Source organism: Ornithorhynchus anatinus, chromosome 12, assembly GCF_004115215.2.
Source record: "Ornithorhynchus anatinus isolate Pmale09 chromosome 12, mOrnAna1.pri.v4, whole genome shotgun sequence".
In the NCBI taxonomy this organism is placed as follows: domain Eukaryota; kingdom Metazoa; phylum Chordata; class Mammalia; order Monotremata; family Ornithorhynchidae; genus Ornithorhynchus; species Ornithorhynchus anatinus.
The window spans coordinates 20,097,260-20,124,499 of record NC_041739.1 but is presented as its reverse complement, the minus strand read 5'-3'; the positions used below and the strand labels follow the sequence as shown (position 1 = coordinate 20,124,499).

General features: G+C 39.9%; 1 protein-coding gene across 1 annotated transcript in view; it reads left to right on the top strand.

The window, feature by feature from the left end:
• Window positions 1-26,264, top strand: part of MND1 (meiotic nuclear divisions 1) — a 50,708-nt gene extending 24,444 nt beyond the window's left edge. Inside the window, exons 5-8 of the mRNA XM_029077175.2 lie at window positions 13,157-13,231; window positions 15,509-15,623; window positions 22,499-22,543; window positions 25,927-26,264. Coding sequence (XP_028933008.1) covers window positions 13,157-13,231; window positions 15,509-15,623; window positions 22,499-22,543; window positions 25,927-26,033 — 342 coding nt within the window. The 3' untranslated portion in view covers window positions 26,034-26,264. The remainder of the gene's footprint in view (window positions 1-13,156; window positions 13,232-15,508; window positions 15,624-22,498; window positions 22,544-25,926) is intronic.
• The last annotated feature ends 976 nt before the right edge of the window (window positions 26,265-27,240 follow it).

The following is a 27,240-nucleotide window of genomic DNA, read 5'->3' as shown; positions in this document are numbered from 1 at the left end:
TTCCATGATGGTTTTTCCTGTCGTAATAGCACAAAATATAATCATAGTAACTGTCTTGGCTTATTCTTTTAATTAGTCGCATAATATTCCTTATGAAAGATCTCTTGACAAACTGCTTTAGTGAATTATTCCCCCTCTGTACAGTATACTTCATCCACATATTTACATTCTATCCCAAGAGGGACCCTGTGATAATAGCATTAATAATGCATAGCTAAGAAGTTAGCCAGCATACTTCTTTATCAGTACAGTATTGCATTATATATAAATTGCCTTATAGTCTCTGTGGCCTTCTGGCAAGAGCAGTTGAAGTTTCCAAAATAATTACACCAAGTTCTTAAGCAAGTATTTACTTGAAACACTTGGATTCCCAAAAGGTATTTAGCTAGAGGAACACTAGCTAAATTGCGTAGCACTCAGCCAGAGAAAAAGCATCCAAAGAACAACAAAAAATTGAAGTGTTCAGAACATATCAAAAGGTGATGTGGCTATAATATTTGCCACACCTAGTCATAAAATTATGAATCATCCCTTCCATAGAGCTAGAGGGCCTGCCTTAACATTCAGTTTTGAAGAGTTTGTTTAGACCCCAAGAGTTTTGCTATGAACTATGGAATTTTTTTTTTCCTACAGGTAATCAGGAAGTCAGGTCGTCATCATCAGTCGTCATCAATAGCGTTTATTAAGTGCTTACTGTGTACAGAGCATTGTAGGAAGTGCTTGTGTGACCTTGGGCAAGTAACTTGTCTATGCCTCATATATCTCATCTGTAAAATGGGGATTAAGACTGTGAGCCCCATGTGGGACATGGACAATGTCCAATCTGATTAACTTGAATTTACCCCAGCACTTGGTACAGAGGAGAGACTTCAGTGCAACAAAGTTAATAATAATTGTGGTATTTGTTAATTGCTTACGGTGTGCCAACCACTGTACTGGGCACTGGAGTGGATCCAAGAAAATTTGATTGGACACAGTCCATGTCCCACATGGGGCTCACAGTCTCAGTCCCCGTATTTTAGATGAGGAAACTGAGGCACAGAGAAGTGAAGTGACTGGGTTTTAATCCCAGCTCCTCAGACCAGTTACACAGCAGACAAGTGGCGGAGCCGGGATTAGAACCCAGGTCCTTCTGGATCCCCAAGCCTGTGCTCTATCCACTAGGCCATGGATAGTTTCCTGCCCACAGTGAGCTTACCTGTTATGGATCTCTAGGATAGCTATTAAAGTCATGCCATGAGTTTACTGTTTTTCCTTGCCACTCTTCCATTATATATGTTTTTATATATTATGTTCATCTAATTCACGGTTCTAACCTTTATAGAAAAGGGCCTGAGTGATTTGGCTTCTGATTATCTTTAAAGCTGTTGGGCAAATTTCCACAGTCTTACAATCACCACCTGTTCAATTTTTAAAGAATTGACCTCCAGAATTCAAAATATGATTTTCATATGATCATGATTAGCCATACAGGTAGCTATGTAAGTAATGATTTATGGTAGATATGTAGAAAATAATCCTACATTCATTCATTTTACTACCTGGGTGCCTCTAATAGGAAATAATAATGATGGTGATGCTGATAATAATAATAAATGCATAGTTTCAAGCACTATGTGCCAAGAATTGTACTAAGCGCTGCAGATATAAGGTAATAAGATTGGACACATTCCCTGTCCCTCAGGGTCAATACACTCTAAGTAGGAGGAAGAACAGGTATTTAATCCCCATTTTACAGGTGAGGAAACTGAGGCACAGAGAAGTTAGTGATTTGCCCAAGCTCAAACATCAGGCAAGTAGTGGAGTCAGGGTTAGAATCCAGGTCCTCTGATTTCCAGGCTTATACTCTTTCCATAAGAGCACACTGGTTCCCAGAAAGGAAGGCTGAAAAATGACGTGATGTATCGATAAAATATTTTGAATGTTTGACAGATACATTTTCAATAATTTTCAAAACTTTTATATGTACTGGAAAAGAATATTTTTTGGCTCTTTATAATTATAGACCTTAGGTGTGAAATTTAATTTCGGTCTTCTTATACATAACTACCTTCAGGAGTCCATTTCTGTCTCTAGGACTCTGATTTTACATTTGATGCACTATTTGTCAGTCTGTTTCCTAGAGGGTAAATGATAAGTAATTATTGAAAAACCCTAAAGCTTAAAAAAGTTAAAAGCTATGATTTGAGGGTGATTTCTGTGATTTTTATGTTAGTCAATGATAAAACTAAAAATGAAATATAAGATTGCTGTCTCTCAAAAGCTGAATTTATCTTATTGTCAGGCCATTATTGAAGGCTAAAATTTGGTGGAAATGTTTGGTGTTGCTTGAGCTTTACCAGGGTCTCCCATGGCTTCCTCTCTCCTCACCTCAACACTAGGAGAATCTTAAGGTCAATCTCCAGCTCACAATTTCAGCTCTTCTTTGGTTTCTCCAGTGGAATTTATTAGCCTGCTGGCCAGAACCTATGATTATAGTTCCTTTTAACTCCTAAGTAAGAAACTCCTACATCTGGCCATGTTCTCAACCAGTCATCGGTAGCTAGACTTAGACTGTGAGCCTCAGGTGGGGCAGGGACTCTATCCAATGTGATTAACTTATATCTACCCCAATGCTTAGAACAGTGCTTGACACACAGTAAGTGCTTAACAAATACCGCTTAAAAATCAGCCTTTTTGATTGTTTTTTTCATCATTGCTATCTCGTACTTAGCACTTAGATTATGCAAAGCCCTGTAGTCTTTACATGAAAATCAAGTCAGAAATGATCCCCTGCCCACAAAGGACCAACAATATTTTTAAGAGAGGAAAGGCAGAGAAGCACTGTGTCTAAGTGGATAAAGCTTGGGCCCGGGAGTCAGAAGGACCTGGGTTCTAATTCCAGCTCTGCCACATGTCTGCTGTGTGACCTTGAGCAAGTCACTTCACTTCTCTAGGCCTCAATTACCTTATCTGGAAAATGACTGTGAGCTCTGTGTGGGACAGGGACTGTGTAGCATCCACTTACCTTGTATCTACCCCAAGGTTTAGTACAGTGCCTGGCACATAGTAAGCACTTAACAGATACCACAATTATTATTAAAAGACAAAAGACACATTGAAAAAAAAGGATGATTCCATAAAAATATCGCAGGTGAAAAATGTTTCTGTTAAAAAGTATTCAGAGGGGCCAGTTTTCAGTCTCTCATTGCCCCGGGCAACAGTCCTTCAGTGTTTTAGACTGTAATCTTTAGTCTATTAGTTATGTCTGCTTACTCTGTTGTACTCTTCCAAGTGATAGGACAGTGCTCTGTACAGTGCTCAGTAAGTTGCATTGATTGATTGATGCTTGGTCAAAATTCCCAAAGCCATGCCAATATTCTAAAAATTGAGAAGACAAGTTGGGCTTTCAGATTGTGGAAAGAAGAAGGCTAGTTCAGGCATGGGTAACCCCTTGTGGCCCCCGCAGAGCCCTGATGGCAAAGGGGATCCAGGCTGATTGACTCCTTGCTTCTATCCACTCCTGCAGGGCATGGGGATGGAAGGGGGATGGTCCAGCGGCCTGTGACCTCCTCAGCTCTTGGAGCTCACCAAAAGTTTGGATTGCGAAGTCATTTTACTTCTAAGGAGACAGCCAGCTTCTCTACGTCCTGCCAATTACCCAAAGTCATAAAAATCAGTCAATAAAACTTTCTTCTAATAAAATGGAAAGGAAGGCTCTTCCTTTTTAAATTTGAATTCTCTGAGTTTGGAGACTTTGGCCTTTAAATTTTGTGATGTGGCCACAGTAGTGGCAGAAGAACTTCTAGAAGGCATAAACAAAAGAATCAGTAAAAATTTCACTGAATTTTTTTCTTTCATCTCAATGGCTAGTGGTACCTGACTTGTAGAGAAGCAGCGTGGCTCAGTGGAAAGAGCCTGGGCTTGGGAGTCAGAGGTCATGGGTTCAAATTCCAGCTCTGCCACTTGTCAGCTGTGTGACTGTGGGCAAGTCACTTCACTTCTCTGGGCCTCAGTTACCTCATCTGTAAAATGGGGATTAATTGTGAGCCCCACGTGGGACAACCTGATTACCCCGTATCTACCCCAGCGCTTAGAACGGTGCTCTGCACATAGTAAGCGCTTAACAAATACTAACATTATTATTATTATCATTATTATTAAATTTTCTAACAATAGGTAGATTTACTATTTGCTAAGTACAGTACTTTTGTCATAATTCAGCATGATTGGACTGATAAAAAGGGCTTCAAATCTTAAACGGGGTGGTTTTGGTTGGAAACATGTTTTTGTGCATTTTGTTTAACTGAACCCAGAAGCTTTTGCCAAAAGTGCTTTTGGGCCCATGCTCCTCCATTCATCCCACTGGCAACCTTCCTTAATACTGACTACCAGCAGGAGACTCTATGGGGGTAAGCAGGGCTAGGGATACAGGTATACAGAAACCATGATCTTGTTTGCATGGTGCACTCCCCATGTTAGGAGGAAGGCATTTAAAACTTAGACTAGCCCTATACAGATTTGGGGAAATGAATTTTCCTCTAAAACATGATCCCCACTAAAATTTGCTTTCCTCAGAGCAAACTTTTCCAGTCAGTCAGTCATGTTTATTGATTACTGTGTGCAGAGCACTGTAATAATTATAATAATGGCATTTGTTAAGCGCTTACTATGTGCAAAGCACTGTTCTAAGTGCTGGGGAGGATACAAAGCAAACAGGTTGTCACACGTGGGGCTCGCAGTTTTAATGCCCATTTTACAGATGAGGGAACTGAGGCACAGAGAAGTTAATGGACTTGCCCAAAGTCACACAGATGACAAGTGGCAGAGCCGGGATTTGAACCCATGATCTCTGACTCCCCAGCCCGTCCTCTTTCCACTGAGCCACACTGCTTCTCTCATAATAATGTTGGTATTTGTTAAGTGCTTACTACGTGAAGAGCACTGTTCTAAGCGCTGGGGTAGACACAGGGGAATGAGGTTGTCCCACGTGAGGCTCACAGTCTTCATCCCCATTTTACAGATGAGGGAACTGAGGCACAGAGAAGTGAAGTGACTTGTCCACAGTCACCCAGCTGACAAGTGGCAGAGTTGGGATTCGAACCCATGACCTCTGACTCCCAAGCCCGGGCTCTTTCCGCTGAGCCACGCTGCTTCTAAGGGCTTGGGAGAGTACAGTATAATGGAGTTGGTGAGAGCCATTCCCTGCCCACAAGGAGTTTACTTACAGTTTACTGTCCATTCATTTACAAAAGCCCGTCGTCTAGTGGAAAGACCCCAGGTTTTGAGAATCAAAAGATCCAGGCTCGAGAACTAGCCTTGCCATTGGTCGGCTGTATCACCATGAGCAAGTCAATTAACATCTCTGTGCCTTGGTTTCTTTTTCTGTAAAATTGGGTTGATAATACCCGCTCATTACTTCTTAGATTCTGAGCCCCTTGTGGGACAGGCACTGTATCTGATCTGATGTCTAATTCAGTTATCTTCTCTCTAGCCCAACACATAGCACAGTGCTTTGGCCTGTAGTCCACTCTGCACCATGTAGAAAAACCTAGTTATCATGGGTTTAATTTGATACCAGATCGTAGTAATGCCTTCCTGCACAAAAGGACAATAGTTGTAGCCAACTACTTAGGATGAAGTTTAGATATCATATAAGATCTCGGCTCAAATTCAATCCTATAGGCTGTAGGTGGTCATTTAAAAAAAAAATTAGAGCTAGGCTTGATATAAACTAATTATTGTCATCTACAACACTCTATTGTGTTCAATCATGCTGCATAATAAAATAATAGACACACTTCCAAAATGGGCAGACATCATCACAGGTGAAGATGCCAAAAATTAAAGAGATTTCTCTTGATAGAAATAAAAGCTCTCTGAAATAGTCATAATAAAGAAAAAAGGCCGGGATGGTGGATAGGGAGTGTTAAAAGCCCCTGAGTTTATTTCTACAGCCATTTGGATACATTCCATTTTTTTCTTCTCCAAAGAAAACCATTAGTTCTGAGAGAGAAGAGAGCAGTCTCCATGACAATTCATCACTCTAGCAGAACCAAAACACATCTCCTTTAGGACCGGTATTTTCAGCTTCGCTTTGAAAGTCTAAAACGTTGCCCGACAGACTCTATCCTTTAAATTCAACAGTTTAATCCTGTAGTATCACTAAGGGACAGTAATGAAGGATATTATACTCTGGAAAAAATACACTACACTAGATTAAGTGATTTTTTGAAATTAAAAGTGATCAAAAATAATTTGTTCAGTTGTTCTGTCAACCACCTTGTTTGTAATATATTATTTTCTCAATTTCATCTGCAAGTTTTCTTGTATTTGTATTTTTGAAATTTTTTGGAATTCAATTTGCCATCCATTGTAATTTATTATTAATGTGAAAATAATAGTGGATGAATTCCTATGGAATCAGTTTCCATTTAAAATCTCCACATCCTGGTCATTGGAAAGCAAAAACCCTAAACTTTTAACTTTATGAAAAAATGCATCTTTAGTAACTGTTTACCTCTCATTTCTTTATGACTACAGTTTTTCAGTTTATAATTGGAAAATACAAACAAAACAGACATTAAATGGCACACGCTAAGTAAAATGGACAAATTGGCAAAGTATAAGGGGCAATATTATGTCATTTAGATCAACCTCACCTAATCCATAATGCCTACATCTTAAATGCCAATATTGAAAGGTAAAAGAAATGTATTTGGGAAGATATTAAATTAAACTTTGGCTCCTCCAGGTTTGATGTTAAAACATACCTTACTTTTAGCCTGCCACTGGTAAGGAGCTATGAGAACATGCTGTTTTGTAAACTGTATGGTGTAACATTTCAAATTTCTAGCACCTGTAATCCAAGCCTCACCTTCACTTCTGGCAAAAGTAGTGCAAGTAGCAGTTTTTGCGGAACTTTAGTTGCATTTCACTTTTTAAACCGACCTGCAAAATTACTTAACTCCACTGACTTCATGACAGTTCACAGCTTGTGAAAACAAATAGTAATGTGCCTTGACAAATGCAAAAACAAAAGACTTGGACTAGTTTTTTCTTCAACAAGGAGATCTCTGGTGCACTGTCATTTGTATACTTTTCCTTTCAATCAGTCGTATTTATTGAGCAATACTGTGTGCAGAGCACTGTATTAAATGCTCCCCTGCCCACAGCGACCTTACTATGGAAACCTCCATTCCATTTGGATCTGATGTCTTTGGAATCTGTCATTTCCCGAAAGCAACCAGAACTCCCATCCTGTGCAGCTTGAAACAGTCATTTTAAATTTCTGTTGGAAACGTCATTTCCTTTTAAGCAATGCATTAGTTATTTAAAGAACCTTAGCATTATATTTTCTGGACTATGATTTGTAAGTCAAATATATTGGTGGCGTATTGTTTATACAAAAGAAAACTTTGTATTAGATGTATGAATCTTCAGACAAATATGCTTTTTTTCTAATTAAAGGGAAACATTCTTTGTAAGCATCGTCTAAATAATATATAGGTTTTTCACTGGGGAAGAAGTGTGGCCTAGTGGAAAGAGCACGGGTTTAGGAGTCAGAGGACTTGGGTTCTAATAATAATAATAATAATAATGTTGGTATTTGTTAAGCGCTTACTATGTGCCGAGCACTGTTCTAAGCGCTGGGGTAGACACAGGGGAATCGGGTTGTCCCACGTGGGGCTCACAGTCTTAATCCCCATTTTACAGATGAGGGAACTGAGGCACAGAGAAGTTAAGTAACTTGCCCACAGTCACACAGCCAACAAGTGGCAGAGCTGGGATTCGAACTCATGAGCCCTGACTCCGAAGCCCGTGCTCTTTCCACTGAGCCATGCTGCTTCTCTAATCCCAGCTCTACCACTTTCCTGCTGTGTGACCTTGGGAAAGTCAGTTAGCTTCTCTGTGCCTTAGTTTCCTCAATGGTGAAATGAGGACTCAACACCAGTTCTCCCTCCAAGTTAGATTATGAGCACCACCCATGTGGGAGATGAACTGTTTCTGAGATTTGAATCTACCTCAGGACTTAGAATAGTGCATGACACATAGTAAGTGCTTAAATGCCATTTGAGAGAAAAAAAATGAAGCAATACCTGCAATAAGTCCCTTGCCTTGCGTATTTTGCCCTAATACAAGATTCATTTTTAGTAGGAACCATCTTTATTTTTGTAGCATTCCGCCATATGTTATGCCTCATGCCTTTGGTTTGTTCTCTTACTGCAAAGAATCCAGCTTTACTGCAGTAATAACAATAGTAATCATTTTGGTTTTAAAAATGGTACTAAGCTCTGGGATAGATACAAGCAAATAGGGTTGGACAGAGTTCCTGTCCCATATGGGGCTCACAGACTTAATCCCACTTTACAGATAAGGGAATTGAGGGACAGAGAAATTGTGACACAGTAGGCAAGTAGCGGGATTAGAACCTTGGTCCTCTGAGTCCCAATCCAGGGCTCTATACACTAGGCAATGCTGCTTCTAAATAAGAAGAAGAGAGTTGTGAAATCTCTCAGGGACTAATATATGAGGCCTTGGTTTGAGTCAGGTCCAGTGTCCAGGTTAGGAATTGTAGAGATATTCCAAGTGATATGCAGCTGGTTCAGAATTAGAGCAAGGTGGTTGGCCAGGCCTTCAACATAGGATGACTTTAAGAACCAGGTAGGGTGTGGCCATGGTTTGGGGCTGACCCAAATCACTTTTGTATGTTAAGGTCGTTGGGGATGGTTACTGTCTCTGCTTTACCTGTGTTATTAAATGGCCTCAAGATGACAAAACTGAAAATGCTGCCCTCCATGAAGCACAAATTCCCAGAATTTCAACAATGAGAGTTTTATCATACAGTTTGCTTTTTTTCACTTTTTAGGGTAAGTTTTTTCGAATAACCTGTACTTCTCCTTTATAATGTCTAGGATTGTCCATTTTAGCTATATATTTGAAATAGCCCACAATTACATTTAAAATATTAACTCGTTTCTTTCTTCGAGACTGTAAGCTCATTATGGGCAGGCATCGTGTCAGTCATTCATATTTATTGAGCATTTTTTATGTGCAGAGCACTGTATTAAGTCCTTGGAGAGTATAGTATAGCAATATAACAGACCCATGTCTGCTAATTCTGTTTTATTGTACTCCCAAGTGCTTAGTATGGTGTTCTGTACATATTAAGCACTCAAGAAATACCATTGATTGATTTGCAAAATTCTTAGCTCTCAATTTAAATATATGTATTACAGTAAAACTTGATTAATTTGTTCTGTGTAACCAGTCTTAATTAGTGAAAAGTTTGAATTGTAGGAATACTTTTTGAAAGTGCCAATCAATTACAATTTTGAGATTGCAGATCTAGGTCTATATATGAATTTTGTGTAAATCTAGGTGTGGGTGCGTGAATGTTAAATTTGTGTTTGACTTTCTGATAAATGTGCCAGTTCTCTACCAGTTCTCTGTCTCTTTAAATCGGCTTTGGGTTGTTAAGTTTCCCTTTCTCCTCAGCTGCTTCCCTGTTGCCCTCATTTCTCCTTCAACTTTCACTTAAACTGAGATTTTGTTAAACAGTGTAAAACATACACTTCTTCCTTTTGAGCAAAACCTTTCATCTGGCAGTAGTATAGAGAGCAAAAGTAGAAAGCAGGAGGTATTTTAATTAGCATGAAAGTTAGATCAGAGGGACTTTTCACACTTAGACTCTGTTTATAAATTGACACTCTTTTATTTAGCAGTGGTAACACAGTAAAGCCCCGACATTTAATGGGTTTGGGGTGACGGGGTTCTCCCTTTTATTTATTTAGCGGGCACAGGAAATGAGGTCTCTGTAGCACTGCCAACGAAGCAGTGTTGCATAGTGGCTAGAGCACCGGCCTGGGAGTCAAAAGGTCATGGGTTCTAATCCCGGCACCACCTCTTGTCTGCTGTGTGACCTTGAGCAAGTCACTCTACTTCTCTGTGCCTCAGTTCCCTCATCTGTAAAATGGTGATTGAAACTGTATGCCCCACATGGGGCAACCTGGTCACCTTGTGTCTACCTCAGTGCTTGGCACATAGTAAGTGCTTAATAATTATTATTACTATAAACCAGAAGTGGCTTCACTGGAAACCTCAAGTCAGTCAGTTGTATTTATTGTGTGCTTACTGCATTAAACACTTGGGGGAGTACAATATAACAATAAACAGACACAGACACATTCCCTGCCCACAGAGAGCTTACAGTCTACAGGGGGAGACAAACATTAATAAAAATAAATAAATCGCAGTTATTTACATAAGTGCTGGGGGTGAGGGGATGAATAAAGGGAGCAATTCAGGGCATCGCAGAGAGAGGGGGAGAAGAGGAAAGGAGGGCTCAGTCAGGGAAGGCTTCTTGGAAAAGATGTGCCTTCAATAAGGCTTTGAAAAGGGGGGAGAGTAATTGTTGAGTATGAGGAGGGAGGGTGTCCCAGGCCAGGGGGAGGACATAATAATAATGATGGTATTTGTTAAGCGCTTACTATGTGCAGAGCACTGTTCTAAGCGCTGGGGTAGACACGGGGGAATCAGGTTGTCCCACGTGGGGCTCACAGACTTCATCCCCATTTTACAGATGAGGTAACTGAGGCACAGAGAAGTGAAGCGACTTGCCCACAGTCACACAGCTGGCAAGTGGCAGAGCTGGGATTTGAACGCATGACCTCTGACTCCAAAGCCCAGGCTCTTTCCATTGAGCCACGCTGCTTCTCTACATGGCATGGACATGGGCGAGAGGTCAGTGGTGACCTAGATGAGATTGAGATACAGTGAAAAGTTAACGTTAGAGGAGTGAAGTATGAGGGCTGGGTAGGAGAGTAGTGAGGTGAAGTAAGAGGGGGCAAGGTGATTGAGTGCTTTAAAGCCAATGGTGAGGAGTTTTTGTTTGATGCAGAGGTGGTTGAGCAACCATTGGAGTTTCTCTAGGAGTGGGGAAGCATGGCCTGAATCTTTTTCTAAGAAAATGATCTGGCCAGAAGAGTGAAGTATGGACTGGAGTGGGGAGAGACAGGAGGTAAGGAGGTCAGCAAGGAGGTTGATACAGTAATTAAGGTGGGGTAGAATAAACCTGCCTTCTCCTGCTGCCCACTTTGGGCAGCTGCTGCTTGTAAAAAGAGCATAGGCAGAGGATAGAGAGCTGTGTAGTGCCCTAAATGACAGTGTGTGGCTCCGGGATCTTCTGCCATTCTGCAGCTCCAGTCTCAGCATTATGAGAGTTCTGGCTGCCAAAACACCAACACGGACACCCCACCCTCATGGAGAGCAGAGTTGGCTCTATGCTATACCTGCCTTCGGGAACAGTGTAAATGGAGTTTTCTAAGTTTCAATGCTATGTCAGATTTAAAATTGATATTATGATTGTAGTGTTTGTTTTGGACCTTGGTCATTCCAGTGGATTTTTTTTCCTTTGCTTGGAGATGCTTGCTCTCCAGAAGAGTCATATCTGATCTGATATTGTCACCTTGGCCCCAGTGATGTGTGTATTTGTTGTGGGATCAGAATCAACAACTAGGTAACTAGCTAATTTGATTTTGTGCTTCAGAAAAGAGGAAAGTTTCTAGAGCACAAGGTGGAATTACTAAATTCTCAAAAATATTAGTTTTTACTTTCACAAGAGCCTCTTCCAGCCAACAAATTTTGCTCTGTCACCCTTTAAAAGTCAGTTAAAATCATCTACTTGAAAGGTTAATTTTGTTCAATGGTTAATTGTTTTTCAAACGATTTAATGTTCCTTTGGGGTTTGTTTTACTGGAGCACCCATAGGTAACTTTACTGAAGCTCATTTAGGTAAACTTCACCAGCAGCAGAGTCATCTGTGAATACAAGAACAAGTCTATGTATTCAGTTAAAGGAAGGTAACGTAAGATCTTCAGTTTACTCAGGTGCCTGCTTCTTAAGTTTTTGCCAGTACTTTTAAGGAAAAAACAACCTTAAAGGGTGGGGAGTTTTAATGCATTTGGAAATGATTTAGTTATGGGGAAAAGGCCAGGAGGGATTCATAGGCTTGTAGAAAAGGAAGAGGGAAGGGAGGGGTGTGGTAATTTTCTCCAATTATCTAGCTCTCTTATTTGGTTGGAGGTTCCAAGCTAATGAATTTGCCACACTTGGGGAGATAGTTTTGCACTGATGCCTTCTAAGCTATTTCCTGTTTCAATTTCTTATCTACTTACTGAACAGTGGTATCTTGACTACTTAAATTCTGTTCATCTACATGAAAACAAGTCTTGGACACAAGATTAACTAGCTCCAAGGACTGAGGATCTCTGATTAGATAGTTTCCAAAAGTGGTTTATTTGAGAGCATGAAGAGTAATGTTTTTGTTTTATTTATCATTCTTATCATCAATGGTATTTATTGAGCACTTACTATATGCAGAGTACTGTACTTAGCACTTGGGAGAGTATAATACAGCAGAGTTGGCAGCCACTTTCCCTGCCCACAGGAGTTACAATTCTGGAGGCATTAGACTGGGTAAAGTAGTAAATCATTGAGGTTAGGTAGAAGGAGGGAGCAGATTGAATGCTTTGAAGCTGATAAGGAGTTTCTTTTTGATGTGTAAATGGATGGGCAAACTGCTGAAGGTTTTTGACGAGTGGGGAAACATGGACTGAACTTTTTTTAAGAAAAATAATCTGGTGGTAGAATGAAGTGTGGACTGAAATGGTAAGAGGGAGGAGGCAGGAAGGTCAGTGAGGAGGCTGATGCAGAAGTCAAGGCAGGATAGAATAAGTGTGGATCAGTATAGTAGCAGTTTGGATGGAGAGGAAAGCAGATTTTAGCAAATACATGGTCATTTTAGGGTCATAATGTTATGAGAGATGGAGAAGAGATTTAAGGTAAAAGTGATAGTGAGGGCAAAGGCAAATATAAAGCTTTTCCAAATTTTAATTTGATGTTATAACCTAGTAGTAGAACCTCTCAAGTCAGATAAGAAAAAGTGTTAAACAAAGACTGAAAGAAGTGGGGGTGACTGAAATGTGGGGGAAACTGGGAGCTGTTCCTTTGACTCAGGGAATCCATGCAGTTCTGCTCAAATTTGATTTTGAATTGTCTCTAAAATCTTCTGTGATTAAATTGCATTTTTCCTTGTCCCATACTACACCTAATTCAGATTCAGTGAAAAAATGGACTTTAGCAAACAAAGTCTTGATTGTTTCTTTCCCCCCTTTAGCTTTCTGAGGGGAACCAAAAGAAAGAAAATCTTCAGCAAAGCATTGAGAAAGCAAAGATTGGCCGTGAGGACACAGTAAGTTTATTTTTGGTTTCCTTAGTGGTTATGGTTCTGAGGAGAAATATGACATTTGCCAGACCCTGATAGATAACCTGCATTAAAATATTTTCCAGTATGGATTGATTTCTATGAAGAGGTAATGTCACAGATACAGTAAATTAATGTTTACCAGGTCAGAATTCTGGAAAATTTCTAAAGTTGGGCTTTGGGTCAGGGTTTTTTTGGGATTTTTCTTTTAATATCATATATTTTAATACATATTTCAATATTCTGGCACTGACTTTAAATGAAAGTAATCAACACCCTTTATGGGTTTATATAAATGCAAAATGATTTTAAAAGAATAGTCACAGATGTTTTGAATCCAAATTTTAATGTTCTATGAAGTGGAATAAAAAAGGGAAGAAAAATGTACTTTTCATTCCAGATCCACTGCTGTTCTTCCTTTCTATAATGATCACTTTTGGAAAACACTGCCAACTAGGGTGAACTAAGAAACACTTTCCATTTATCCTGTATTTACAAATCTCCTGCAGAAAGCAGGGGCCCAAGATCTGGCAAGGATAAACAGTAAGAATTGTTAGTAACAGGAGCACCAAAATCAGTGTGGAGGCAGAGCATTACACCTTCTAAAAGTCTAATGAAAGAAGGCTGCTGCCTGTGAGTGAATTTTGTTTTTATTCTACATAAGGCAGTAAGTACTTCTGTTTAAGCAGGTCCTTACCTGACAGTCATTCAGTCAATCATATTTATTGAGTGCTTACTGTGTGCAGACACTGTACTAAGCACTTTGGAGAGTACCATATAATAGATACGTTTTCTGCCTGCCTCTTTCTAACACTCCAGGAACCAACAACACCTATTTCTATTCAAATATGATCCAAGTGTACACATGGATTAGCAATCCAACTGATTTTCAGGTGCTATCCATTCTGTTGTGGGTTTCCTCCTTCAGGAAGCCATTGGATTGAGGAAAAACAACAGTAGTAGTACTGGGCAAGGGTCAGGAGCCCTTCTGGGGAAGACTTTTACCCTACTTCCATGACACAAACTTCAGAAGTACCTGCCCTCTGCCTCTCTATCCTCAATTCACCCTAAGTGAACCTATCTCCTCCCTCCGATCTCTGCATGTGTATACAAATCTATTGTTTTGGTCCTCAAAAACCTCCTATAGCTGCCCATTCATCACCTCACTAAATAGAAATGCCACACCGTAGCCTTTAAGGCACTCAGCTAGCTCTCTCCCACCTAGCTAACCTCATTCCTCTTCTGCAACCCAACCTGCATACTTCATACCTCTAACCCTACTTACTGCACCTTGATCTAGCCTCTCTCGCCCCATCCCTGTCAACCCGCCCCCCCCTGGACCCAGCCTGGAACTTCCTCCCCCTCCATATCCCACAGACCATGAGAAGCAGTATGGTCTAGTGGAAAGAAAAGGGGCCTGGAAGCCAAAGGACCTGGATTCTGATTCCATCTGTCACTTGCCTGCTGTGTGACCTTGGGCAAGTCATTTCATTTCTCTGTGGCTCAGTTTTCTCAACTATAAAATGGTGATTTAATTCCTGTATTTCCTCCTACTTAGACTGTGAGTCCCATGTGGGACAGGGACTATGTCTGACCTGTTTAATTTGTATCTATCCCAGCACTTAAAACAGTGCTTGATACATAGTAAGCACTTAAAAAAAATGATAATAATAAATAATCCCAACATTCTCCTGACCTTGAAAGCCCTACTAAAATAATATCTCCTCCAGAAAGCCTTCCCTGACTAAACTCTCATCTTTCCACACTATCTTTCCTCCCTTCTGCTTTATCTGGATACATTGGTCCATACCCCCTAAGCACTTTGATATTCATCCGTCCCCCATCTCCAGGGTACTTATGTGCCTAGCCTTATATTCTCTTGCTTCCTCTACCAGTAATTTGTTTTAATGTCTGTCTCCCTAACAAGATTGCAAACTCCTTGAGGGCAGAGATCATGTCTGTCAACACTACTCTATGCTCCCAAGAAATTGTACATGTGCAGAACACCAGTAAGCTCTTAATAAATGTCACTGATTGATTGCTCTAAAACTAAGGCAAAATTTCAGGGGGCGTAATTAGAGAAAACAAAATAAGAACAATTGCCTGGAGAGGAAGTACTTATGAACCAGGATCATTTTCACTGACTTTTGCCCTTCTGATGGTATGGTAAAACTTAAAAATCTGAGTGCTGTAATCTGTTTCCTTATTACTGCAACCACAGAGTTTCCTTTGTAATGGTTGTTACTCCCAAATTGTCAAATACAGGAAGAACGTACTATGCTAGCAAAGGAGCTTACTTCACTTCGGCAGCAAAGGGAACAGTTAAAGGCAGAAGTCGAAAAATACAGAGAATGTGACCCAGACGTGGTGGAAGAAATCCGTAAGTTTGTGTAGTTATTTGAATCAGTTGAACAAGAGAAAAGCTTAAATGAACATCTTGAATTTAGAGTCCTGGTAGATATAAATAAGCCCAGGAATGTTTAGTTTTATTTAAAAGCAGCACAGTGGGCTACTGAATCTGAAATGAGATCTTCTGTGCCACTTTTTTCACTTTTGTACTGTGGGATATTCGCTGTGTGCTGAATTCCACAAATATTGAAACATTTGGAATTTTAGAATTCAGATCCCAATATTTGGTGTTGAGAGGGATTAGATGTTTTAATTAAAGAATTCGAGTAATCTCGGAAAGATACAAAATACAAAAAGAATACTTTCATCTTACACCTACAGTCCAAAGTATGACATTTCCCTTTTATTTCTTGCCTGGAAAATTCCAAGCTGGTACAGAATCTAATTTTCAATCGCTCTTATTTTTCTAATGTTCTCTGCATGACAGTTCAGAAATGTTAGTGATTGACTTAAGTTGTCTCAGATCAATTCCTTCAATTTTATCACCTCAAGTAAATGAGCTGAGTTTGAAGAAAAATGAAGGGGTGTCCAGGGCCACTCTAAATGCATACTAGGATTCCCAGGGCCTATTTGGTAGAAAGGAAGTATGTGTTTTACCCAGTTCTAGCGAACTGCTACACTCAAGCCTTTCCTCGGCCTGGGATCTTTTCTAAGTGGGGCAGTAGAGAAGCGAACATGCCTTCTATGGGTATACTTCCCAGTTGTCCTACCCTGCATGTGATTTGGAACCAGAACCGTCAGCAGGCCACAGCCAGAGGCTTTCGGGTGATTCTCCTATCTGTTTCGGTATAACTAGGTTTGGGAAGGAGAATACAAGAGAGGTGTGGTGGACCCTTCTCTCTTCTGATTCCATTCAGGTATTCCTAATATCATAGGACTTTGAAGGAAGCATTTAGCCCAGATGCCCTCATAATATATATATATATATATATATATATATATATAAAGACAAAGGTGAATTGAAAAGAAAATCTGCAAAATGTTGCACCAATACATATGTAGAGCGTTATTGAGCTGAGAGGTTAAAATATAAAAGTATCAATTGACAATCTTAGTGTTTCTAGATACTTCCGGCGTTTTTAAAACTGAGGGGAAAGAGGGACTCAGGAAATAGTTACTTTAAGCCTAATTGGCACCAGGTGCCTTACCCCATGATAGCACTCTGGGTGGAGCTAATGCAAAATATGATGGGAGCTAAATGAAATGTGCATAACTGAAAAGCAATGTAATGGTTTCTTTTGAGTGACTTAAGCAAATGCATATAAATGCATTCATTTTGGGCATAATTTGCTCATTTTTTGAAATAAAAAGGTTGTGTGCTCTTAGCTTAAAGGCACAAAAAATTAAGAAACTTAACCATAGTTCTCCAGCAACTGTGATTGGAAAACTGACATTTCTGCCTTTTTATTAATATAAACACGATTTAAATAATGCAAAACCGCAAACTACATATGTACGTGGAGCAGTGTTAAAATTGCCTTGGAAACCATGAATCAAAATTTCTCAAATTTTCTGTTTCAGTGTTTCTTCATTGAGCAATTTGGAAAATATATTTGAATTGCTGGGATGTATGTCTGTGCTGTTTTTAATGAGTAGACTTTTCTAGAACCCATGAGAGTAATTTCTTTGGAGCGTGTAATTTGGTAGCTTTATAACACAAGAAGTTTTCATGTTAAGCAAATACTTTATGATTTATGACAGGGTTGGTCACTTCTACATTTGGGCATATCTAGCCACCCTGACTTTCATACCTTGTTCCCGTTAACATTAGGATTTGTGCTGTTTCCCCAACTCTTTCTGCCCACCCATTGTTTGGCTAGCAGAAAAGCTGTGGGCCACTCAGGATGAATGTGAAAGTGTTTGTAGTCATCGATAAACGATTGCTAATGTCACACACTCAGCTGGTGTGTAGCATGTAAGGAAAGCTTCAAGTTGTCAGAGGTTTTTTTGCACTAGTAATGTTTAAAGGTAGCCTGATACCACATGGTGGCCCTGTGAATAACGCTAACTTTCTAGATTCATTGAGGAAAATGTTCATCTCATTGAGCCTCTTCTTCCTTAGGGCCTAAGACTTTCCCTGGTCCTAAAGTTAAGTTGGAATCCATTTTGTGCTCTCCTGCCTTATATGGGATTTTCTAAAATACCTATTACAATTTAGCTGCCCTGCCTCACACTAGCCTCCATCAGACCACGTTGTAGTTTTGAATTTTTTTTAATTTTTTGAAGTTGAGACTATTCCTCCCCCCGCCCCCCCCCAGTCCATAGCAGAGCTGCATTACCTTTAGTAGTTGCTTCTATGATGTAGTAAGGGAATTTGAAATAATAAAGACTGGTGCTTTTTCCTAATCTGATGTATTAGTTTTAATAGGTGAAATTGGAGTAAATCCTGCCAGCAGCATTTACTGTAAATTCATTTACAGCATTCATTATTTGAAAATACTAGCCTTAATATTTGTCCAGTCATTCCATTATCTTAAAAAAAAAAGTTTCTGTGTTTGAAATCTTTTGAACACTTTATAAAATGAAATTGACTAGTTAGGTGATTTATAGAACCAAATGGATCATAGCCTATTGGATGAGTAAATTAATTCTTGGATGCACCTAGCCCTAGTTCTTATACTGATAGGGTACTAAAGTCCCTTAGAGAAGTCATTTACTAGATAGTGATCTGGAGGAATAATTCTACCTCTCCAGGTGCTTAATGTATAGCCAGTAACTTTTCACCTCGCAGAAACCAATCCTCCTTCATTCTTAAAGCGTTTTCATTTTCTTCTAAGTTTGTCCTGTAAGTTTTAAACAACAAAAAAATTATTGTGTAGTTACTATTTGGTCTGTATTCTGTTTCCTTTGAGTCCTTGAAAACACTCTGATTGCCATGTCAGATCTGAGGACCAGCTAAGAGCTATAGCAATTAATATTACATAAAAACATTCCTGTTTATATTTTATTTTTCCAATCTCATATCCCCTTTTTTCTGAGCCACGGTTTTATTGTATCGTACTTTCAGTAATCAAGGGTATTCTCTCTGCCTACTCCTTGATGCCTTCTGAATGCTTTTTGAACTGACACATTGTGTCTGTTTATTTTAAACATTCTCATCTCTCACTGGTAGGTACCTTAGTGCTAAAGCATTTACTGCTATACCCTCAGCCTTCCTACATGATTAAAGAAGCCAGTATATGTTACATTTTAATAGTTATTATGTTTTACTATGTACTAAGCAGTGCTAAGCATTGGGATGGATACAGGATGATCAGGTCAGACACAAGGCCAATTTAAATAAAGAGAGATTGCTATTTGCTCAAGATTGTGCAGTAAAGCAATATTTTGGAGCCAAACTTATTGCCTGTATCTTCCTTAAAACTGCCCATAACCCATGCTTTCTCCTTAGCCCTATGATTGGAAATCTCTATGCTTTTTTGTTTTTGAAGATACTTAGTCGAAGATTTTTGGGGAAAAAAACACCTTTGAGATTGAGGTTAAGCTGGAGATTGGAATGCTAATCAACGAACCAATAATATCTAAGTGCCAGAGTGTGTCCCTGTGCGAGAATGAAGCTTCACAAATCCTGACTCCTTGTGGATACATTATCACTTTATTTGAAACAGTTTTCTCTTGGTTACATCATTGGCCTAATTGGAAATATATAAGATGCTTTGGGGACCTAGAAACAGGCATTTTGAGTACATCTGGGGTTTGATTCTGCCTCAGGACTTGAAGCATTCACCTGATAAGGGATGCCCTTGAGAGAGTGCAATTCCCAGTTCATTTTCCCAGTCTTTAAAAGGATGTGAAAAATCAAGCAAAGAGGATTTCTTTTGCATCCTTTTCACAAAAACAAATAAAAGGAGAAAAAAATAAATACTTGGAGGAAAGCTTCAGGCATTGGGTTAAGGAATTGTTAGGTTTTCAGGAATATGAAGGATTTTCAGTGGAAATGGTTATTCCTCATTTACATCACTGACTCCAAAGGGGGAAATGGGTTTGCAAAAAGGCAGGAGAGATTTTGGATGGGTAAAAGGAAGAATGGGCTAACAAAGAAGGTGGTGGAATCTATTTCCTTCAACCATCTTTAAGAGAAGAATAGACAACAATCGGTCCTGGATGATTGTTATTCATCTCCCTCAAGGGAAGGGCCTGGAACAAATCTCGATTCCTTCCCACTCTTCCTATGTTATGATTCTGTAGTTAACAGGTCTGTTTCCCATTAGATCCGGAGAATCTTCCATTGGCAGCACTAACAAAATTTCCCAGCACCTTTAAGTTGTCGTCTGGTTCACACTTCATCTCCATACAGCAGTGTAGTGATTACACCTGCCTGGTAAACCATAAGTAGGGTTTCACATCTAACTCATCCAAATGCCTCAGTTGTATGTTTAAAGCCATAAATCCTATCTCCACTGGGGTGATGGAGGCAATTGCCCCCACAGGTTTTGGGGCACAACTATGAATGTCACTCTTACAGATCTCTTTCAAGACCCGAGAGTTTCCTGTCAGAACTAAAAAGATGTAAATTATTGGCTTCCTTACCTATTAGCTTTGGAAACCTGTCCAATTCTAGTCTTCACCCCCTGTCACTTTTTCATCAGTCTGATATTTTGATAGTGACTCCAACATCTCTCCTTGAATTTTAATTGCTAGGATTGGAGTCAACTTCCTGAGAGCTTTTTGATGGAGTACTGTAGTGATTTGAATGTCAATCCCAATATTCATATGCCTTGCTTAAAATGTAGACAATGGGCGGTTAGGTCCATGTTGAATGAACACACACTACCTTAGCAGGATATAAATCAGAAGGGCCATGAGAACATTTTCCTGTGATTTCATGTAATTTGTATATGCCAACATAAACTATGGCTGTGTACTTTCAAGTATTTTCAAATTAAAAATTTATCATCATTGCCAGAACTTGTCTTTTAAATGCATTTATACATTCTCTCCTTCCCCAAACATCCGTCTATCATTGAATCACATCCACTATTCCAGAAGTACTCAAGAAAGAGGTGGATGATGCACAAATCCAGGGGAACAGTGAGAGGGATGGCTAAGGACCCCCCAGAATCTCTGAGAGTCCTTTATTGGTCTCTAACTCACTGAAATGAACTCATCGCTAGAATACTAGATCATGGTTTGTTTTGGGTTTTTTGTTTTTGTTTTTTGTTTTTTTAAGCAGGATATGAAAGTCCAGGGAAGCAGCATGATGTAGTAAATAGAGCATGAGCCTGGGAGTCAGAAAGTCATGGGTTCTAATCCCGGCTCTACCATTTGTCTGCTGGGTGATCTTGTCACTTTACTTCTCTGTGCCTCAGTTACCTCATCTGTAAAATGGTGATTGAGTGTGTGAGCTCCACATGGGACAGGGACTGTGTCCAACCCCATTTGCTTGTATCCACCTCAGCACTATGTAGAGTGCTTGGCAAAAATCATAATCATCATCATCCTTCAAAGCATTCAGAGTAAAACATTTCATTTTCTGAGCCAGCAACAAACTGTAACAATTAATCTGCTGATGGAACAGTAGCCTCTGTATCCTTGTAGGCTGGGTACTTTACCTTATACTGGTTTCTCAATAAGCCCTAGAGGTAGGTAAATATTATATGGTTTGTGTTGACAGTTGAATATTAATATACTTAGGCAAGTACTGGCAAGAGGTTTGGGAATAATCAAGGAATGTGAAGGTGTGAGAATTAATAGGAATAACTTGGCATTCATTTCAGTGGGGAGAGAAAACTAATAAACTCTTCCAAAACCAGTTCTCATAGAAAGTTTTTGAAGAATATTGAAGCAGATATATTTTGAAATAATGATCAATCTAGTTATGAAATGTTAAGTAGTCAAGCACTCATGGTATCTAGGCAATTTACTCGAGCATAAATTTAACAAAGGGAACAGATGCAGACTAACAGATTTCTAAACCTTTAAAAGTGAATAAATCTAAATGTAAAACAAATATTGCATGTCACTGTTTGGCTGTTTGGTAGTTTCTTTGGAGTGATTTGTTTACTGATAGTCTGTTGCATCGCTATGCTTGGGTTTTTATGAGTTTAGGTGGGTAGCCAGACCCCATTTTAATTTAACCGGGGAATGCCTCGGGAGACTGAATTTCTTTCCTGTATTTCAAAGACCTTTTATTCATGGGTCAGTGGATGTGGAGATGGGGGTTTCTTCAGTGATAAGGAGTGCCATCTAGGTCTGCTAGCCAAGAGCAGGGCCACAGTAGCAATTCAGCAAGCGTGGCACCTCTCCCCTCCTGCTCTCCAACCTCCCAGTGCTGAACACGCTGCTTAACACCGCAACCAGTGCGGGGCCTGGCTGTGTCCCAGGTGTTAAAATGTCTCGATATAACCATGGTGGCTCATCAGGCAACAACCATCAGTAGTATTTATTTGACTTCCCACTGTGTGCCAACACTCTTGAAATGTTCCCTCCAGGGTTGTTGCACAGTCACCTCCAGACTTTCTCGCTGGAGAGAAGGTGAAGCCATTTTGGGAGCGTTCTCCAAGATAGCAGTGGAATTCAGTTCAGCTGCGAGCCCCAAGAGAGCCCGGTAACTCCAGAGCTGTTAAGGCCATTCGCCTAATGCCTGTCCAAATGATCCCTGCAGCTCAGGGTGGCTTTTGTTTCAGTGTTCTTGATAATACTGTATGAAAAGGGCAATCGGAAATGCTTTCTAAAAGTATATTGCCGAACTTGGTAAGCTTCATCTGTGGTCTTGGCCATTTTTACATTATCCCTTTCACAAGGCTATGGGGTCTTTGCAACTGTCTAGTGATGTCGATCTATGTATCCACAAACATTTATGGACATCAAAATAAATGGTGAAGCATGTCTACTTTTTTTTTCCAGGTCAAGCAAACATTGTAGCCAAGGAAGCGGCCAACAGATGGACTGGTATACGTACAATTTAATTACTTAATGGCATTGGGACAGTATATGTAGTTTTAAACTAAAGCCTCTGATTTTATTTGTTCCATTTGTATTCAGGGCTAGCAACATGCCCTTCCAGGACAGGGAGGGGAAGAGAGCTCCCTCCGACCCTCCCAGATCCTCCAGCCGCTGCCAGGCTGGAGTCTGCTGTGTCTGAGGAATGAGTCAGCCACCTGGTCAAAATCTGGGTTGCCTACCCCCTTTTAAGGCCAAACAGCTAGGGTGGTGGTTCAGACACTCTGTTGTTACATAGCTACACCACCCTTAAATGGTGGAGAGAGTGAGCAAAGACTCGTAAAGACACAAAAGGGTCGGCAAAGGCAGGCAGTCCTCAGCGGGCTTTCACCAGCCCACAGCTCCTACAGGAGAGGGAAATAAAACTGATGAACCTCTAGCATTCTATTAAACTGAGAAGTCTTATTATTAAGGTAAGTATTTCACATTGAAATGTGGTGGTGGTGAAGTAGCATGGCTCAGTGGAAAGAGCACGGGCTTTGGAGTCAGAGGTCATGAGTTCGAATCCCGGCTCTGCCACTGGTCAGCTGTGTGACTGTGGGCAAGTCACTTCACTTCTCTGTGCCTCAGTTCCCTCATCTGTAAAATGGGGATGAAGACTGTGAGCCCCACGTGGGACGACCTGATTCCCCTGTGTCTACTCCAGCGCTTAGAACAGTGCTCTGCACATAGTAAGCACTTAACAAATACCAACATTGTAATTTGTCAAATACTTTGTATTTTACAGTTAAATGGAAGAGCAAATATTATTAGAAGGTTAATAGTTCAGCAACCGTGTAAATAAGTTAGTGAGATAGAAGTAGAAAAATAGTTAAAATATAACTGAATGGCGACTTAAATTTGGAAAGCAGGAATTACTGGATTTAGGAAAAAGGCTAGCATATCACAAGGTAAAAACAGTAGCAGATATGAATTTCCCCAAAAGTTCCTAAATTTAGGGAGAGATTTTTCATGTCCTGGTTGGCTTTTTGAGATACAGTTGAATAGTTCTTAAAAGTCTTTTGACCCTGGAAGAATTAAAAAGCAGAGAGAGAAGATATTTTTAGAGTCATTCTGGCAGTTACTAACATGTATTTCCATTTTGTAGTTACAACTTGATACTCCCCATATAAACATGTGTTACAAGAAGATAATGGAGATAAAAGAAGCAAATTGCCACAAACTGAGATTCTTTGGCAGCTTTTAAAAAAATGGTGTCAACCACTGGCATTTTATCAGAAGTAAAATCTCCGTTTACCTAGCTTTTAGGCTGAATTTGCTCTTTCCTACTTAGTGTCACCAAAATATTATCCAGGCTGAAGAATGTTTAGCTGTCAATAATTATCTTATAAGCTTATTAAAATAAACCAATGCATTTTCCCAGTTCTGGCTAGAAATATGACTACAAGTTCAACCATATCTAAAAGATGTTTACATCCTTTTCAAAATACTTTTATCAGGATGGCATGTAACAAAGCATCTATTACACATCATAAAACCTCATTTTGATAAAGTATTAAAGGTGAGGGCTAAACACTTTTAGGGGTCTATAAATTTTTGAGAGTGGTTGGACGGATATGTAGGAGAAACAGACACTCAGCAGCTCTGTCACAGTGCCACCACTCCTTCTGCTGTGGCCTGAGGGTGATCCGACCTGAATCAGCAGACTTGTAAACCCATCTGGGATCTTGCCTGTTGAGGGCTTCAACAGAGCACAATGAATATTATCACCAGCCTCATAGTAGTTCTCTTGGGCAGTAAGTCAAGTTGATGTGGCCAGAACTGGAAAGCGAGTGAATGTCAAGCCTGCCCTCCTCATTTGCTCCCTGGCTGCTTCAGCTGCCTTCTCTTTAGTCATGACACTTTGTTTACTCCTAACCTTAGTACCCTATCCTTCAATACCTAGTCTCATCCCATGACCCACTGAAAGGAAAATGTCATTGTTTAAGAGAGGACATATTCAAAATCTATCAGAGCCCTCTGCCGGCTGAATGGGCACAAGAGTATTGGATATAAGAGGGTTGTGGTCTTTTTTTTTTTAGAAAAATCCCCTGCAGCTTCAAGTAACAATCTGAAGTTCCCTTTTCCTACCCATGCGCCTACATTCACCTTCATGGGCGTGTGGAGAAATTTTCACAGAAGAGGCAAAGAAGCATGTGAGGCGGGAAACTGCCCCTGGAGGTCTCTCAACTTGCCAGACTTCCAGCAGAGGCATGGACACTGGGCAGCTGCAGAAATGCTTCAGTCAGTCAGGCAGTGGTATTTATTGAGTGTTTATGGTGTGCAGAGCACTGTACTAAGCATTTGGGAAAATACACTAGGACAGAGTTGGTAGATGCAGCCCTTGCTCACACAGAGCTTACACTTTACAGGGGAGACAGATGTTAAAAGAAATTAGAGATGGGGAAATAGTGTCTGGCGATATTTACTTAAGTTTTGTGGGGCTGGCATGTCAAAGTGCCTCCTACCTGTTGCTGCTCTTTCTGCTGTTCCATGTCTTGCTGGGTGTCTGAGTTTTCACCTGCCCAGAGGGCTTAGCAAAAAACAGCTTAACAGCCAAATGCCCATGGCCGTTAAAATATTTAAAAGTGCCCCTGTTGAAAATTTTTGGTCGACCACGCTGGTATAACTCCATCCTAAAATTTTTGCAAGGTCCCAAAGACTTGGTCAGGAAAATGGCTTGTTTTCTCCATGGGTGCTTACTATATTATCACAAATTCCCCATCAGCCTCCCTTGGCAGGTGCCTCCAGCAAGACCTATTAGACTGTTAAAAAAAAAAAAAGCTACTAAGAAATTAATGTTGAACTTTAAAATGAGAAAATATTATTTAAATTGATTTTGATAGTTCATTTGCTTTGGGGCGGGGTGGTTTGTGGGGGGTTTTATGGTATTTGTTAAGTGCTTACCATACCGTGTACTCTACTAAGCACTGGGGTAGATGCAAGATAATCAGATTGCACACAGTCCTTATCCCCCTTAGGGCTTGCAGATTTAATCCCCATTTCGCAGATGAGGTAACTGTAGCACAGAAAAGTTGTGACTTGCCCATGATCACCCAGCAGACAAGTGGCAGAGTCAGGATTAGAACCCAGGTCCTTCTGACTCTCAGGTCCCTGCTTTATCCCCTAGGCTACTCTGCTCCTCTGTTTGTAATAGTATTTATAATTCCCCCCTAAAGAACTGTTATCATGTTACTAATTGATTCAGTGAAGGAAAACAACTTGGCAACTACCTGTTTATTTTGGCACCCTCTGAATGATCAAACTATGTCTGAAGAAGCGAGAACCGCAGCAAACTATGTTGTGGAATGTTGTGACTTTTTTCTTTGAAATATTTCTCTGTATCTTCACAGATAATATATTTGCAATAAAATCTTGGGCCAAAAAGAAATTTGGATTTGAAGAGAATAAAATTGATAAAAACTTTGGAATTCCAGAAGACTTTGACTACATAGACTAAAATGCCCAGCAGTCTTCAGCATTTGTATTTAACTGTACATATCTCATTTAATGTTGCCTGGCTAAATTTGGTGAATTGTTATTGATGTATAAATCATAACCTATATTTTATTTTTTCAGGTATTAATGTGGATAAAGTTCAAAATGTATTTGTTCTTCCTTTTGTATTAAAAGAAAATACCATGGTCATAAGTTGTTTTGCAATAAAGTTGGCTAAGTTGAGTTAAGCTTATATGTGCATGTTTCATTGTTAAATTTTTTCAAATCAAGCATTCTAATAAATCCTAACAGCTTATTTTTACAGTTTCCTCCAACATATATTTAAAGAAGTTTTAGAAAATACACAACTAGCCAAAACTTGCAAAGAATTTGCAGGGAATTTAAGATCTTGGCTTTGTCCTCGTCTGCAACCCTCTGTTTTATGTTTCTGTTGGTCTTTTATCCTCTGCTAATTGTCAGTCTTCGTGGCCCCACAGAACCTCCTTTTTCAGCCTACCCAATCTTTCAGAGGGCCTCTCCTCAGCCTGTAGCCTCTTTCCCCTTCTTTTTTGTTCAGCGCTAGCTTCAGGCCATATATGTTCAATTAAGGTCCTTTCTCTCCTTCCAGCCCCTTCCCTCTAACCTTCTATTGCCAACAGTGGGTGTGACAGAGAATTCCACTTTGCTTATCTATATATTTTAAGATCCTTGGTGCATGTATTGACAAAAATATTTTTTTTTCTAAAGCACATTTCCTCCCCTACTATCTGGTTTCATGTTGCATTTAGGTAATGCTGAGCAGAGCCACAGAAGTCAAGCCAAATGAATTGAAAGAAACTTTCTCACTGGTACTAATGAGAGCATCGTGGAGCATTATCACTGCAAAGTCATGATGTTTGCACTCATATCTTTTTTATGTGGCTGCAAATTGATTGATCTTTGTTGTATTTTCCTCTTTGATTTTAAGCAAAGCCATAATCATTAGAATTGTCCTCTCTTTCACATCTTTTATAATTCCCAAACTCAATAACTGGTGGCCCAGCAGCAGCATTCTGCTAATTCTTTAAAGGCTTTAGAAATTTTGCTATCAGACCTTGTTGATTTAAGCAGTGTGGCCCAGTGGAAAGAACATCAGCCTGTGAGTCAGAGGACCTAGGTTCTAAACCCATCTCCACCACTTGTCTGCTTTGGGACCTAAGGCAAGTCACTTCATCTCTCTGTGCCTCAGT